The sequence below is a fragment of the Neltuma alba genome, unplaced genomic scaffold (genome assembly GCF_004799145.2).
Source record: "Neltuma alba isolate B1F8T4 unplaced genomic scaffold, ASM479914v2 tig00010560_pilon, whole genome shotgun sequence".
Lineage (NCBI taxonomy): Eukaryota > Viridiplantae > Streptophyta > Magnoliopsida > Fabales > Fabaceae > Neltuma > Neltuma alba.
The window spans coordinates 853,218-871,069 of record NW_021635427.1 but is presented as its reverse complement, the minus strand read 5'-3'; the positions used below and the strand labels follow the sequence as shown (position 1 = coordinate 871,069).

At 34.7% G+C, this 17,852-nt stretch overlaps 1 protein-coding gene across 1 annotated transcript; it reads right to left on the bottom strand.

Annotated features, from left to right (window-relative positions):
- Positions 1 to 16,513: 16,513 nt before the first annotated feature.
- On the bottom strand, positions 16,514 to 17,076 carry LOC114757082 (uncharacterized). Its single transcript, XM_028946074.1, has 2 exons — positions 16,885 to 17,076; positions 16,514 to 16,654 (listed from the first exon to the last, which is right to left on the bottom strand). Exons 1-2 carry the CDS (start codon positions 17,074 to 17,076, stop codon positions 16,514 to 16,516), a joined length of 333 nt encoding a protein of 110 aa, XP_028801907.1.
- Positions 17,077 to 17,852: the final 776 nt, after the last annotated feature.

Below are 17,852 nucleotides of genomic sequence, written 5' to 3'. Positions count from 1 at the left end.
ATAATTGAGTTCTTCTTCTCTCTCCTCTTTTTCTCTCTCTCTAATATTCTTTCTTATGTGGTGCTTTGCTGTGCCACTCAAGTTTAGACTCTAGTAGTCTAAACTCTATATGAGCTGGTAGATCAACTCGTAGAGCTCTGAAGGAATAACTTAGATCTAAACATGAATCCAACCCAATATGCATTTCTTATTTTATATTTAGTATTTCTGAAATTGGCATTAGAGCCACACTGATCTTGAGGCTGTGTTATTGTTTTTTCTTTGATAAAGTTTTTTTTTAAATAAGGGAAGTGGATATTTTTTTGAATCTTCATTTAGCTATGCATTCTTTTTCTCTTTCTTGTATTAAAGCCTTATATATATGTGATGTATATATTGAAATTTGTTTTGTTTGTGTGCTGAGTTATGGGTGGCTCTATTCTAGGTGTGTTGTAAATACATATATTTGCTGATTGATCTGTTTTGTGGATATGGTGTACAAAAGGAGTCCTTGAACCTGTTTAAATATATAAGAATGCAACTTTAATCCTTTGCAATTGTCATAAAAGGAACTCAAAATGGCTTTTGAAAAAGAAAAAAATGGATCCTTCTAAGAGCACAAAGGACATAAATGTATAGTGCTCAAAGAGACAAATCCAACGACACCAAGAACGTGAAAAATAGAGCTAAAACAAGGGAGATATGGCTATTCAAAATTAGCAGGTTGAGAGGATCCATTGGATCTTCAGCTGGGTTGGGCTGACCCGACTGGAAGTTAAAGACAATTATGTCACCCACAAGGGCCTTTGCCAGTCAACGATCAACAATTGACCCTGGACAAGTCAACAGTCAAAGTTTGATTGATTTAAAAAAAAATTCTATGACTCTCCTTAGTGGTAAGTAGAGTCCATTTTTATTTCCAATAGTCAAAATAAATATTTTATCCATTTTTCTTAAATTTTTAGTGTCCAAGAGCTTTTGAAAAGCACTTGTGGGTGCATGGGACCTCCAATTGAAATTCGATTTGTCTCTAAAAATTTCTAAATTCAAGAACTTTATTTTGATATGCAATTGGCTTATATTTGAAGCATGTTTGGACCTATTCTAAAGTAAAATAAAGTCATTGTACACATACAAAATACTTAAACCTTCATAATCGAATTTAAATTCATAATTGGTTTTAGATAACTTAAGAGAATTTCTGAGATAAAACAAAAGGCTAATATTTATACTAAAAGGTTTTTCATAATTAAAAGTGTTTTAGATGTATTTAAATTTTACCAAAAAAAACACTAGGAACTTAGAGAGATAAGAAATAATTAATTTTTGCGACAACCTAAATAAGAAAATTTTACTAAGCAAATAAATCCTCCAGAACCTTCAATATATTAAAGAAGATCGAGATTGAAAAGGAACATCAACCCTTTTCACAAGTGTTGTGATAAGGGATGTAACCAGAAGAGATTTGAATAATCATCTTAAAAGAAACTAGTGGGAGGTACGCTACAAACACATCCGATGAACTGGATATCGAGTTTTACGCTAATATGCTAGATAAAGCATCAGGAAAAGCTAAATACAAGAAGTAAGGCATGAAAAATTGGCATGTAAGTCAATGCAATACAGTTAAGTCAATCCCACTCTTAATAAAACAATAATGAGACATTGTTTTTTATGTATGAATATTCTTTTGGTTGTACTTTGTGTTAAATTCCTACCCTAGAGTTGAATTAAACAAATTTTATCTGTTTTGAACATTCATGCAATTATAATAAAATATTGAATTATTATTTTTCTTATAATTGCTTTAATTGAGTGCAAGTTTCTGGACCGTAATATCTAGAAATCCAAGAGAGGAATGTGTTTAAGTAAGATTACCATTAAAAAGGTGATAAGCTAACTAGCATGAATGGGATGGGAGCCAACATAGTTGACTCTTGAACATAAAACTAATGAATTTATCATCTAATTAATCTTTATCTTACTTAAACAAGTACAAATTGTATACCCTAATGTATAATCATCTATGTTATTGAGTTATGACAACCAAGTCCATTTGATTGAGCTTAGCTAATGAGTCAAGTTCAATAAGAGATAAAAGTAATTTGAGATACTGTAAAATCTCTTTTATTCATGAGAAATAAGACGTCATAGATGTCTTAAATACTATTTTTAGGCACTAGAAAGCTGAAGCACCTCAAAGGATACATAAAGCTCATGGCTAACTAAAAGAGGGAAAAAATATTACTTAGATTACCATACTTAATGCAAAGTATGACAACATAACATGCCAATTTGAGCAATGTGACAAAGGCTATGAGGATGGCCTTGAGAGACGAAATTGTTGACACTCTTCTCACAAGGCATTTAGTCAAATCTTGATGCTCATAAGACCTAATGTATCCAGTAGGTGCAATACATGAGGTAAAATGTCAAAGAAGACTGAGAACATGTTCTTTCCAATACACAGCAAGTACATGTTGTCAAAAGGTTTCTCCTAGTAAGTGGAAGCACATAAAAATAAACCTTACTCACAATAAAAGAGTGGGACTTTTGATGTGGTTCACTATATTAAGCTTGAGACTAAAAGGTTAGAGGATAGGAAATCTACTAGCCATACATTCTTAACTAAAGAGGTAGAAGACTTGTCCTCCAAACCTAACGCTAATAAAGGCAATAAGCCTATAAAGAGACTAGATCTAATAAAGATCAAGTAAAAGTCTTATTGAGGGAAAAGGCACATTGGCAAGGATCACTTTGAGTAGCAAAAATGCGCAAGATCTCCTTGTATTTCGCATGTGCATCTGACACTATTCTCATAGCCAAATATAATCCTTTATAGATCATAGATTTAAGGGCAACAGACCACAAAAGCAGAGCTTTCACAGATTTTCGTAGATGTCATCAAAAGGGCAAATGGCTCTTGACTAAAAATGGTACAAGAGTAGAAGTCAAAGGGATTGGAAATTTTATGTTAACTCTGCAAAGAGAACCACCATAGTACTATCTAATCTACTTCATGCTCCATACAACTGATAAAATCTTGTATCTCTTCTTTAGTTAAGAACCAATCAACAATGGGACAGGCTTTTGAAATATGATTTCAATAGTCTTGGAAATAATAATTCTAATTTCTTGTCATGTTATACTTAACTAAAGTCACATTGATCCAGAGAAAATAATCAAACAAGCAAAAGAGGATTTGCTAAGCAATGTGCCGAAAAGGAAAACACGTCCCCATGTAAATATAGCCTAGTAAAACATTCAAAAAGTATTTCTGAAAAGTAAGCAACTTTGAACATCCTCTGCAATTGGTTCGCTTTGGCATTCACGGTCTTATGAGTGTGAGGAAAAGACACAAAGCATAATATCATGTCACTTTTATCATCGATTTCTCACAAATGTGTGGCGTGTTCATATGACCTTGCATAAACCTAAAGCTCTAAGAGTGGTTCAAAAAATTTCTTAACTTCATTGAAACTCAGTTAAACCATAAGGTCAAAAGACATGAAATCTAATAAAGGTTGTAAAATACTAGTCTAATTAAGTTTTAGATGTTCTATAAATAAAAAGAATTATCAAGCAATTAAGAATCCAAGGCACTCCAAAACAAGATGGAATTGCTAGAAGGAGAAAAAGAATTCTTCTTAACATGGTTGGACCAATGATAGCACAAGTAGAACAACTAGTCTTACATTAGAGAAATAAGCTAGTAATTACAACTTTCATGACCAGCTAAGTTTTCTCAGAATCAGTCGCAACGATGCCCTCTTTTTTGAATTATGAAAATGCTATAAATAAGGTTTAAGTGCCATAAGACCATGGGTCAATAACATGCATCCATAATTCCTTTTGTAGTATAAAGAATTAGAGTTAGAATATAAAATAATATATTTAGAATATAAAATAATATATCTTTATCAAATACTCCAAACAACCAATTAGAGTATGTCTTCATTAGTAAAAATGATGACATCTCAGTGACTGAAACAAACTCAAAGAGACATAACGTTTTTAGGAACTAAATTCTTTAGCAAAGAGAACTTCATTCACACCGAATCTTTTTAGGAGAATAACGATAAAGAGGAACCAGCAAGTATTTCTCAAGTCACTTATCCAAGTGGGAGGGTTGAGCTATTTTCACAATAAGAAAATACAAGAGGTAAATAAAAAGAGGTAAGATGTTACAAGAAAATACGAGGAGTCACAATCACAACAAAAAGATACTAGAAGACTTCACCCAAACACAAAAAAAGAGTACTGTGCAATAAACCCCACTATAAAAAAGTAAAATGATCAAAATCCTTAAGGAGTAGCTCTCATTGTCAATCCAAAAGACGACATCCAAAGTGCAAGAACTATCCAAAAGGCTCTAAGAAGATATGCTAAAGAAAAATGACAGAAGGCCATACAAGAGGAAATTAATTCCAATCGAGTAAAAGAATCATTTGATCAAACACCTAGCCGAAAGGAAATTGGAACAAATGTGTTCTTGAATAAAAGGTGACAGTATCAATTGATAATCCTAAGATACAATTGGCAACTAAAAAGTACACACAACGAGGTACAAATTGATAAGACGTATTCACCTGTTATAAGTTTTAACTCCATAAGGTTAGATTTGGCTATAGTACCTAAGCTCAAGTTTGAAATTACGTCAAGTAGATGTAAAGATCACTTCTCTAAATAAAAACTAGATAATGTACTCTATATGAAGTAACTTAACGGTTTCATTAGAAAGAGAAAAGGAGAAAAAAGATTATTAAAACAATCATCTATATGGTCATACATGAGGTTTCACAGAACGATAACATCATATAATTTCAAAGTGATCAAAGAAAAGCAATAGCATGCACATCATATGGTATAAGATTTGTTTTTTTTAATGTTATCCCCTTACTGTGAAGACATGCCTCTAACCAAAGAAGTTTAAAGGCGGTTAAAATAAACCAAGGATAGGTGGTCCTTACACTTTAATACAAAGAACATAATGGAGTAGAAAATATTTTGAGAAAAAAGATAAGTAGAGATCGCATAAGGGGACTACTGTTTTTATCACATAAGACTTGCACAAATGGAACCCTTTAGCGTCTCAACATGATATACTGCAAAACTATGAACGCCCTTGGAGTTAAAGGATATAACCTAAGTAAGGTTATCCATCCCATAAAAGAATTCAACATAGAATGCAAGAAAGAGTCTCATACTCAAATTTAGTTGGTAACTCAAATTTACATGACATTGTGATAAAAGTGGACTTATGAGTCAATCTTTAGTCAGTTCCAGTAAACAAGTAATAGGAAACTGTGAAAAGGATATGAGATGCCTAAAAAGAACCATGGATCATAAGTTATACATCAAGGTAACAACTTACAATGATGATTGAGCTAAAGACCTATACAAGTAACATTTAATTCAGGAAAAGTGTCCCTACTAAATAATAAAGCTGAAAAACTAAACACAAGTATCTTTATCTTTTATGGAATCAGAACATAGAGTATGTTCTACCACCACTCAAAAAGCCATATGGCTTAAGAAGTTCCTAGAGTGATTAGGAATTAATAGTGAATTAGAAGGTCATGTTCTGATATGTTATGATAGCCAGGCATACCTTGTGCTAATAATTCTCATTAACATAATGAGGACTAAATACATAGGTATAAATTATCTCTTGGTGAGAGATAGGATTACCAAAAGGTAATAACAGTTTAATACCATTCTACCCACAAAAAATTGATTGATCCTCTTACACAACCCTATTAAGGATTTGTTAGTGAGATGATCAAAGACTTTGGGTTTGTGTAGAATATAAGGTCTTTAGCTTCTTTTATTAAGGAATAAAAGAAATGTATTACCATAATGTATGTTGAGTGTGAACAAATTAATATATAATATCTAGTATGTCATACAAGTTAAGGTTGGCTTTCTTACACTAGCAACTGTCTTTTGTGTTCATGAGAAACAAAGGAGATGAGACACCGCATGATCACTATACTACAAAAACAATGTCGAGAAGTATCATAGCACATGTGTCACCACAGATAAGGTCTGAGATAAGATCCACAATGGACCAAATAATGGATCCACACAAACATTAGATCGAGTCATGTATAGATGTGATCCATGAAACCTGCACCCATGCAAAGAACTCTTCTCTTATAAGACATCATTGGATTTGTGTTGAAGAGTTTCAGTTTTGATATTATGCATACCTAGAACTTAAGTCTGGAAGGTATCAATAAATTAAAATTGACATATGTTCTTAACAAAGTTAAGACAAATACTATACCATGCAATTCATACTACATGTGCTTATAAGAACCACAACAAGAATTGTGAGTGGAAGATCCTCATTCCATCACAATGTGAGTCATAGAAAGGGGAAAAAAATCCTTTCATAATATTCTTAAGACTTAGACAGCATCATGAGGGGCTAATTTAGTGACAGCTATTATAGCTTGTACCTTATGGTTATGAATGATTCAATCTAAAAGGTCAATACCAGGAAAGCGACTAGGTTAGACCCAATTGATAACCAGTTAGAAGGAAGGTTTACCCTAAAGTACACAACTGTGCTAGTCTCTGTGACCGGTTCCTTACTAATTGTTTGAGTAACTTGTAAGTGTGGATACTAAGCACATGAAGAGGCAATATAAGTTAATCAATAGTTAACTCGAGAGGGATTAGAATGCCATAGGTGATGTGTATGGGTGAATCTAGGGCATTTGAAGCAATATGTAAACTTCCAAGTACATCCAGAATGTCTTTATGTGCTAATCCTATATAAAGGACTTCTAGTATACAAGCATCCAGAATTAAAGATGTCATGCCAACATGATCATGACATACACAAAGTATAAAGCAAGAGAGATGTGATAATCGCACAATGGTTAGCTCACCGAGTGTGAGTGGAAGATGTTAGATTTTTGGGTTTGGATTCACCCTTGATGAGCCAAATTATTTGATTAGATATTAAGAGAATATTCTAATCAAATATCCAAGCAAAATTGCTATATGTTTGACTTGGTCAAACAATTTGAATTAAATCCAATCAATTATGATATAAATTAAATTAATTTATATTATTCAAATTAAATATATTATATATATATATTTAGAATTGATTAAGGTTGATTCTAGATTTAAATTTAAATTCATAATCACTTCAGTTAAGAAATATTTGAATATTCGAATCTAAATTCAAAGTAATGGGTTTAGTGGATATTTTGTCTTCCTAAAATATGCCTAGCCAAAGCTATATATAGAGGCTTTCATCTATCAATTCAACTCACCCCAATAGTTAAGTTTTCCTATTCTCTCCTCTCTCTCTCTCATATTCTCTCTTGTGTAGTGCTCTGCAGTGCCACTCAAGTTTAGACTCTAGTATTCTAAACTCTACGTGAGCTGGTAGATCAACTCGTAGAGCTCTGGAGGAATAACCTAGATTCAAACATGGATCTAACCACGGGATGCTTTTCTTATTTTATGTTTAATATTTTTGACAAAAAGTATTAGTCCACAGAATATGTCAATATGTCATTATGTAACCCTAAATTATATTTTTCTAAACTTATATCAGCAGATAAATTGACAAGTAAAGGAGCAATATTGACAACTATCATGGCCTACATTAACAACTGTTACAGCCTATATTAACAATTATCTTTTTAGCATTTTTTTTATTACTAGGGGCAACAAGGTTTTTTTTTTTCACTTTTTCATTATTGTAGTCAAGTCTTTTTGGGACTCTAAAGCAATTATCATATTTCCAGGGACCTTTTTATAGTATTTTGTCTATTGTGGGATTTCGGTCCAATTTTCCCTATGAAAAGCTAGTTTTGTAGTCCAATGTGTTTGGCTCATTAACCAATCTTATCTAACACATTAACAAGTTTTATGAACAATTTGATTTCATCTTCTAAGTGTTCGTTTGGATAAGTAGTAAACAACTGTAATTTTAGATAATCATTATTTTTAGGGTTAAGGTGCACCCAATACCCCCATGTATTTACTCAGGTGCACCCAGTGGCCTGAAGTAATTTGTGGTGCAAATTTGCCCTTAAAGTAATTAAATTGGTGCACTGGTATCCTACCTTAACAGAGCTGTTACGTTGACCGTGAAATTGATGAGTCAGTGTCACACCTTACTTATATAATACCTTAGCATTCATTTAGAACCATTCCAGACCACTTTGGATGGTCTTAAGCTTAAAAATTTCAATTTGGACGTTAATTTTTGGAAAATTACTGTTCACTGTCCAGTTTTCAGATTACAGGTTCAACTTTGAAAAATCATAACTAATTCTAGAAAAATCGTATGGAGGTGTTCCAAAATTCTACGGAAAGCTCTTTCAATGCTCTTTAAGGGAAAAATATTCAACTGAACTCATCCTCACTGAAAACGTACAGTTTATTGGATTAAGATTACTATTTGTTTGGTAAAATCTGGACTTTCCAGATTCTATGCCTTAACTTCGAAAATTCATATCTCATTGTATACACATCCAAATGATGTGATTTACCACTCATTTTAAAGCTTGGGATATGCATTATAAGTGTACCAAATTCCGTAGGTTAACTCATTCATATGATAGGTCGAACTGAAGCTTGAAATTAACTGCTTCAGGACCTACGTTTTATCCCTTAATATCTCTTTACTTTAATTCTTTTTATTTCTTTGGCATACCTAACATGGGCTTACTTTTTCCCATTCATGCTCATATACTTTCATTCATGCCATAAACATCCTAAGCACATACATTGAATTGATGGCATTCATAACATAACTTACAACATAGGAGAATTATACATTGAATAATAATATCAATCATTAGCATTAATAATTCTCCACTTCTTCCCCTTGCTTCTCATGCCCTTAGTGCCCATCATTGATTTGACCTAAATGGTTGGTTAGGGAGGGGGTGAGATTCGGGAGAATCTCAATAGCAAACATTACCACATACATGCACAAGATGGATGCTAGTGTATGGTATGTAGTTTTTCATAAATTTAAGTTAACTAGTGACATGCCATCATGCTTTATGCTTGGTATAAAAATGCATGGCCATGGGAACATATTAAAAACAGCATTTCCAGCAACAATCATCATGTCACAACATCATTCAAACAACAAATACAAACCAACACATAAGCATACCATGTCAAGCACATAAAGGGTAAGTTCACTACCTTGCACCTCAAGCTTTCCTCTTACTTTTCCTTTGACTCCCTTGACTTTCCAACCATGTGGGCATTCGGTCAACATCACTAAACATCCTCTTGGATGTTCCAAAGGTCCTAAACATAACCATAATGATGACACAATCTATTAGGACCATTAGATTACATAAAGTTCAAGACTAGCTTTCTTGAACCTCAATCCCTTTCTCTTAGTCTTAGGGTTTTCTTTATAACTTTTCTAATATAAATCTTATCATTTTACATCCTTATGATCTATTTCCTATCAATTAGGACCACTTTAGATGGCTTTAGATTCAAGAATATCAAATCTGGAAATTTTGGTTCGCGGGTACTGTTCACGCAGAATCTCCAGAATTTTTGCTCAACTTTGAAAATTCATAATTAAATCTATAAAAATCCAAATTGAGTGCTTCCAAGTCTCACTGAAAGATTATTAGGAAAAATAGTTTTAGGAACCAATTCTACGCCGAACAGTACCAGAATTGTACGGAACTCGACACCCTTCCAAAAGCTTAACACTGTTTCCAGATTTCAAACCCTAACTTTGAAAAATCACCATAAATCGTACACATATCCAAATGAAGTGTTCTACCCATGGATTTAAAGCTCACAGAGTGTACTTTAAGCATGCCAAATTTTAGAACCAGATATGAACAGTAACTAATTCAAAAAAGCCATCAAATCAGCACGTAATTCTTCCAATTTTCACATAGATCCACTTGGATCTACCATACTTTGAGGTGTTCTAGCAAGATCTAACAACCAAACTCCCTTCCCCACTCATCAACCATTTCGACCAGCCATCAAAAAGGAGAGAAGACAGATTTTTCAACCTTAAAAGAGAAAGAAAACAAGACAAGAACACATCTAGAACCAAGATCTCACCTTGAATCCTTGATTGATGACCAAAGTTGATAGCTTTTCCTTGGTTCTCCTTGAAAACCCTCTCTTTTCCCTCTTCCTCTCACTTGGACGAAATTCCATCAGCAATTAGGGGGAGAAGAAGCTCATTAATGTGTACAAAATATCCCACCAACCATCATTAATGTTATGCCAAGTGTCATTAGCCTACTTAATCTTAATCCTCTCTCTTAATTAACTTGAATCATAATGTAATTAAATTCCAAAGTCAAGATCCTCTCCATTGGTAGCTTGACACATGAAAAGCTTTAATTACCATCCATTAAAGGCTTGACAAGTGGCGACTTGTGGCCCAAGTAAAGTGCAAGACTCTGATTAATACTTTATCGGTGCACTTTTACTCCGGGTTTAACTTCTTTTCTCTAATTACAGTGCTCTGGCCTCTGTAATTATTTTCTGTCAATCCATAAATTCTCTTTAATTCTAGAGAGTATCTATGAATTTTCTTAGCCCATAACACTTCCTTTAAGCCTTGCATAAAATTCATTTACTAAAATACCCTTTTATCGGCAAAACCGGCTCTTTAATTTCTTAAAGCCACTCTATTGGCCTTTTGATTGCGGGACTAATTTTATAAATTAGTACAACCTTTCAACCATTTAACCTCATTTTTGTATACACTTTTGAGATCTCTTGCTATTTCAAATAATTACCTCAAACGGTATACTTTTTACCAGTCACAACCTCATAAATTCCATTTAAGCTGCCTCAGGGGTATTTTCATCTTTTCTCTTCATAGAAGAGTCTTAGAATATTATTTCCCATTTTCTGGGATTTTCTTAGAATTTTCTGTACACTCTTCCATTTTTGCCCTTACTGGTCATTACTTTTTGAATTTACGGTTTTACCCCTGTTTAAGCCTAACCTTATAGAACCATCTCTTTGAGGTTTCTAACTTACCCATTGGCCTGTATCTAGCCTCTTTTCTCTTTTTGGGCCTTCGAGACTTTACTGGAGCCTTTAACCTTAATTATACTCGAGCCCCTAAAAACTTTTACTTTGCAATTTAGTTCCTGAAACTACTTTAACTTCCTTTCTCGTCTTTGGGACTTCTGCTCACAGGAGTCTAGTAACCTATTTAATTTAGGCTATTTTTGGAACTTCTAGGCCTAAAAGTCTGGATGTTACAGTCAGCACAAGTTTGACCCAAAAAATCTGACGTGGCATGCCTCCTAAGCGGGTGACGTGGCTTTTGTTTTTAATTCGTCTGTTTTCTCTCAATATTATCTCTGGAAAAAACTTGTTAGTCTCAGAAAATTTCCAGCATTTACCGAACAGAGGAAAGAAAGTAGCGGCAAACGGAAAACTTCATTAGGGTTTCTTCTTTCTTGGCCGATTAACTATGTGATATTGTCTGGTAAAAAAAAAACTATGTGATACTGAAAAAGATTGTGAAGGTTGTAGTGATATCGAAATCGAGGGGGATCGGTTGCTACATGCTCTTTTGTACTTGCATTTGGCTGGAGTGAGAGGGGAGCTTTTTTTAAGCGAAGCATGGGAGAAGATGCGAATCTTCGGGATGATGTGGAGTGGAGGCAGGATGATGTGGTAATGGACCTGGATGACATGGAGGGGGACGATGCCGATGTGGCAAGGGGGTTAGATGAGTTGGAGGTTGACGGAGATGATGTGGCGGCGGGGCCGAAGGACTTAGAGGCTGAGTCGGTGGAGTCAGAGTTCGACGAAGACGATGTCGAAGTGGGGACCAAGAAGCAGTTTCGCCAATTGGGTAAGCTTCAATTTTTAGTTAATTTTGATTAAGATGATGTCAGTAAACAAATCTAACTTGAAGCTGAATCACTTTTGAAGCTTATGCGTACCTTGAAGCTAAACCAGTTTCAAAGCTTATGCGTCTTTATGATCTCTGTTTTGCATTTTGCATGTGAAGCTTTAGTTTTTAGTCGATTTTGGTTAAGATGATATCAGTAAACAAATCTGATTATGAAATTAGCACCTTGAAGCTGAATTGGTTTCGAGCTTATGTATACCTTGAAGCTAAACCAGTTTGTATGGGTCTTTGTGATCTCTGTTTTGCATGTCAAGATTTAGTTTTTAGTCAAGTTTGATTTTGACTAAGACGATGTCAGTAAACAAATTGATTGCGCTGTTAGCACCTTGAAGCTGAACTGGTTTCAAAGCTTATGCATACCTTGAAGCTAAACTAGTTTCAAAGCTCATACGTCTTTGTGATCTCTGTTTTGCATGTGAAGGTTTTTGTTTCTCTAGCAACTGTAATAATGAGAAATCATATAGTAATAATGACCGAGGGGGGTTTTTGTTGCAACCTATATCAGCTTCATATGGATATATACGATTTGAAAAGTGTGCAGCATTATGATTTTTTCTCTGTGTGTGTTGTAATAGATGCTTCATTTGATCGCTATGTTGTGGAGGAATCTAAAAGTGAGGAGGATGAGTCACTATATGAAGAATCTGACTCTGAAGGTGAGGAGGAAGAAATAGTAAATGAAGAATTTGAGACTTCTGAATCACAGAAGCGACCATTCTTCATGTTGGGTATGACGTTTGCCAATGCTGAAGAAGTTAAGAGGGCCATTAACCAATATGCAATAACAGAAGGTGTTAATATAAAACTCACTAAGAGTGACTCAACAAGAATAAGAGCTACATGTGGAAAGGGATGTCCTTTCATGTTTTATGCTTCAAAAGAGTGGAACAAGCCTGGATTGAAAGTAAAGACTCTTTGTTATGAGCATAGATGTCTTCGAGTTTATAAGAATCGAAGAGCTAGTGCAAAGTGGTTAGCTAGCTACTTTAAAAATAAGATTCAAGAAAGGCCAAAATATAAAGCTAATGATATGAAGAAGGATGTAGAAACAGAGCTTAAACTGCATGTGAGCATCCACAAATGCAAGCGAGCAAAGAGATTGATAATGGATGAAATGGAAGGAAGCTACAAGGATGAGTTTTGGAATTTAGAAGCTTACTGTAATGAGTTGAGAACTTCTAACCCGGGCTCAGATGTTAATGTTGAGGTGAGCAGAGAAGCTTTGGAAAATGGAAGAAGAGAATTTAATAGGATGTATATATGCTTTAATGCTTGTAAGGTAAGATGACCTTTGGCAATATCTATTTATTTTTCAATTAATTTTGTCGGATTAATTGTGATTGAATCTTATTTGTTTTGAAGGTTGGATGGAAGGCGGGTTGTAGACCATATATTGGCTTAGATAGAACCTTTTTGAAAGGTAAATCCAAAGGCATCCTCCTCACCGCAACTGGTATTGATGCTAATGATTGTTTATATCCATTGGCATTTGGATTGACTCAACAAGAAAACAAAGTTAATTGGAGATGCTTTTTACAATGGCTGAAACAATCATTAGATCTTGAGGATGGTGAGAAATTGACATTAATGTCTGATATGCAAAAGGTAGTTGTTATTTTCCAGCATCTAACTGTTCAAGTGTTTTAATATTAATTTTTTCTGTTGATGCAAAAGATTGTATTTCTGTTTAATTTCTTTTTTTTTTTCGTTTTGTCATCACAGGGGTTACACTTAGCTGCTCAAGAGATACTACCTAAGTCTGAGCACAGATTTTGTGCTAGACATATTTACGCTAATTGGTCCAAACGTTGGAGGGGACGTGAGCTTCAGAAAAAATTCTTCTCCTGCGCATGGAGTACCTATGAAGAACAGTTTAGAGACAACTTGAAACAATTGGGAGAGTTGAGTGAAGATGCAGCACGGTCAGCCCTATCTTATGGTGTACAGTCTTGGGTAAGAGTATATTTCTCTAGTAGATGTAAGTCTTGGATTGTGGACAATAACTACAGTGAAAGCTTGAATGCTTGGATATATGAGTATAGGTATCTTCCTGTTATACGCATGTTTGAAGGAATAAGAGAGAAAATGATGATTAAATGGGCCGAAAGTGATAAAATTGCACAAAAATGGAAGAATGAGTTTAGTCCAAAGTGTATTGAATTATTCGAGACAAATAGGCACTTGGCAGTGGGTTGTAAGGTTGTATTTAATGGGGATGATGGTTATGAAATAACTGAAGGATTAGATAGACATACTGTGTTTTTAAGTAAGGAATTATGTACTTGTAGAGCTTGGGATTTGACTGGGATTCCATGTCAACATGCGATATGTGCATTTTATCATGCAAAAATAGAGCCCAGTCATCACATTCACATTACTACCATAAAAGTTCATTCCTAGTGAGCTATGAGACAAAATTTCAACCTGTGAGGGGGAAAAGATTCTGGAACTTTGAGAATTCCCAACCCATGCACCCCCCACAAGTGCGAAAGTTACCTGGAAGACCAACATTGAAACGAATAAGAACCGAAGAAGCAACCAGGAGGAAAAAGAAAGGGATTGCTCAACAAAAAGCTACACAAAAGCAAGCTGAAACGTCTACCCCAACAATTGAAAGGTTGCGGAGGTCAGGTGGTAGATGTAGTATATGTAGGCAAGAGGGTCACAACAAGTCTACATGCAAGGATGTAAAGATCTCATTTGTTTTCTATTTTTTTATTTTTACCTATCTAGTAACAAAACTTTGCAATGCATAATGTTTGATTTATTTTTTTTACAGCGTCCTCCATCAACAAGTAGAAATACAACAACAACAAAAAGAGGAAGACCTAAGAAGGATACTAGCCAGCAGAGTCAAGCTACTCAAGAAGCACACTCACAAGAAATCAAACAAAAGCTTCCAATAAAAAGTTCCCACAAGAATAGAGTTGAGTGTGGCATGGGGATTACATTTGAGTTAGACACTGGAAGGGTTGTGTACAATGTACGTTTTTTTTTTGTTTTTATCTAAATTGTCCTTAATTATTATTATTAGTTATGGAAGTTTGCCCGTTTTTATTAGTTGACTGTGGCATGGGGATTAAATTGTTTTTTTTTGTTCTCATGCAAGCTTGCCCGTTATTATTATTATTGTTCTTCTTGGCCTCAGCAGCAACTCCATTTGACCGTGGTCTATCAGCTTCTCTAGCATCTGACTATTGTTATTTTCATTTGTCCAGCCTGGAATGCAAGGTGAACTTGTATTGGAGGAAGGGAATGCTCAAAATGACATGGATCATAATGTTGATCCCCAAATACGGTTTCCTATTCCAAATGAAAGGGACTTAAGGAGGAGCAGCGTCCAAACATCAAATGCTGGAGAGAGGAGGATTGAATTCATCGGTGATGGGGCTACTGGCTCAAATCCAAGTAACCTGCCAATCGACCCACCAGGTTTGACATGGATGGGTCAACCATGCCTTACTTCTTCACAGCTGGAAGCACAACGAACAAGAATGATTGTTAACCTAAAGGCTAAGTCAAGAGAAGATGGCATATAGACCATACTGTGTCAAATATTTTGATCTGATATATATATTTTGTGCTGATCGACGTACAAGATCTGATATATATATGTGTGTTGTTTAAACAATGTTCAAGACTTGTTTGCACTGGAACAATGCGCAGGACCTGAGAATCATGTGTCCTTCTATTTTGGTGTAATGTATATTATTTGAACAATGTTCAAGATTGTAAATTTTGGAACAACGTGTAAGACCATCTTGTGACCATTTTAGTATAATATTTTGGTTTAATATATATTTTTCGTCCAACAGAGGGCTCTTTTCCGTGCTGCTCTTTTTGTAAATGGAGCACTTCTGTTCACATATTGAATCAGGCATTCTTTGGCATCTAACTTACAGGTGCAGTCAAGTATACATGCTATATTTCTTATGACTAAAACATTGGATACATATGTTTGAAAAAACTTGCTTTTCCTCGTGAATAATCAATTTTTGATCGAAGAGTAAAACGTCACTCTGAGATAAAAGCGCAATTAAGAATGCCATCTTGTGGACATTTTGGTATATTATTTTGGTTTAATATATATTTTGATTTGATATATAAATATTTAATATATAAATATATATAATTTTTACAAGCTTCAACAAAACTTTACTATATCAAAAATCAAATACCCAGAGTTAGTTAATATTATTACGTCAGAAAATGACATAAAAATAAAATACTAAAACATTGTTGAGAAAAATGAATATCTGATTCATTTATCTCTTACATTGTTGAGAAAAATGACACAGTGTGAGGAGGAGAATATGGCAGCAACTAAGGACACAGATGGCACGATTACTTTCTCATTTAACTGACATCAGAGATTCCCATATCTATATTAAACTTCAACATATAAAGAAGGTTCAGTCTTTTTGGTCTTATATCACAAATCGACATCTACATCAACACGTTCTCAAAAACTAAAAAGCAAATAAAACAAAGCCATGACAGCCACAAAGCAAATTGGAGTACTTTCATCTTCTTCTTCCCATTTTCAGCTGCAATTTCAAACTTAGCTTGCCTTCTCGCCATCTTTGTCAGTTCTTGATATGTAAGACCCACCTCTGCTCCTAATCATTCACCCTCGACTCTTCTTTTCAGCCTCAAATTCTCATCATATAATGAATCTATATGATTCAATAGCTCAGTTATCACTTCAACAGGTCTCTGACCCATTTCATTATCATGCCAACTAAAATAGCTGCAGCCTCCTCCCTGTCAAGTTCAACCATCCAAACAAGCAATTCCTTCAGTATGTCTTTCATGTTTGCTTTTGAAGCTAATGAATTTGATAAGTTCCACGTCAATAATAATTATAATTTTCCAACAACATACAAGCATGTCAACATTCAACATAAATATATTCAGCAACCGCAAACCCCTCTACTACCAAATGCACAAGCATCAACCAATTTCTAGATCAACTTACTATCAATTTAACTTACTTGGTTGTATTTTCGGCAACCGTAAAACCTTCTGCCCGGGTTCTTCTCACTCCATGCTGTCCATCGAGGAGCTACCGTACCACAAAAACAGAACCTTCGACGCCCTTCATACTCAGTCTCTATTCCAACTTGTCTGACCAAACCGATCCTTCTTTTACTCGTCACCGTCGAATCTGAGTTTGATTCACCCATCACATATTCAAATGCAGAAGGGAGGCACAAATAGATGAGCAATATTTCTCAGATTTCAACGGGTGAGGCCACTGAATCGGATTTGCTGAAGACGATTAGGTCGGAGAAGAAAATTTCACACCACAGGGATTACGATTTGCTGAAGATGAAACATGGAGAAGAAAAGCCTACTTTCATTTTCCAGCCAAATGCCAATACAAAAGAGCATGTAGGAACCGATCCCCCTCGATTTTGATATCACTACAACCTTCACAATCTTTTTCAGTATCACATACTTAATCGGCCAAGAAAGAAGAAACCCTAGTGAAGGTTTCCATCTGCTGCTACTTTCTTTCCTCTGTTCGGTAAATGCTGGAAATTTTCTGAGACTAACAAGTTTTTTCCAGAGATAATATTGAGAGAAAACAAAGGAATTAAAAACAAAAGCCACGTCACCCGCTTAGGAGGCATGCCACGTCAGATTTTTTGGGTCAAATTTGTGCTGACTCATCAGTTTCACGATCAACATAACAGCTCTGTTAAGGTGGGATACCAGTGCACCAATTTAATTACTTTGAAGGCAAATTTGCACCACAAATTACTTCAGGCCACTGGGTGCACCTGGGTAAATACATGGGGGTGCTGGGTGCACCTTAACCCTTATTTTTATAAGTAACATTTGTTAAAGTAATGTTAGTTAATCGTAATTTTTGTTTTGACACTTTTTTTTATATATAAGTGTTTTGAGAATGTTGATTATACTTGAATTTCATATATTGAAATTACTTCTAAATATA

Coding starts and splice junctions, on each gene's coding strand:
- LOC114757082 (XM_028946074.1), bottom strand. CDS start 17,076: ATGGGTGAATCAAACTCAGATTCGACGGTGACGAGTAAAAGAAGGATC. Junction 16,655..16,884: donor GTTGCCGAAAATACAACCAA/GTAAGTTAAATT, acceptor TGAACTTGACAG/GGAGGAGGCTGCAGCTATTT.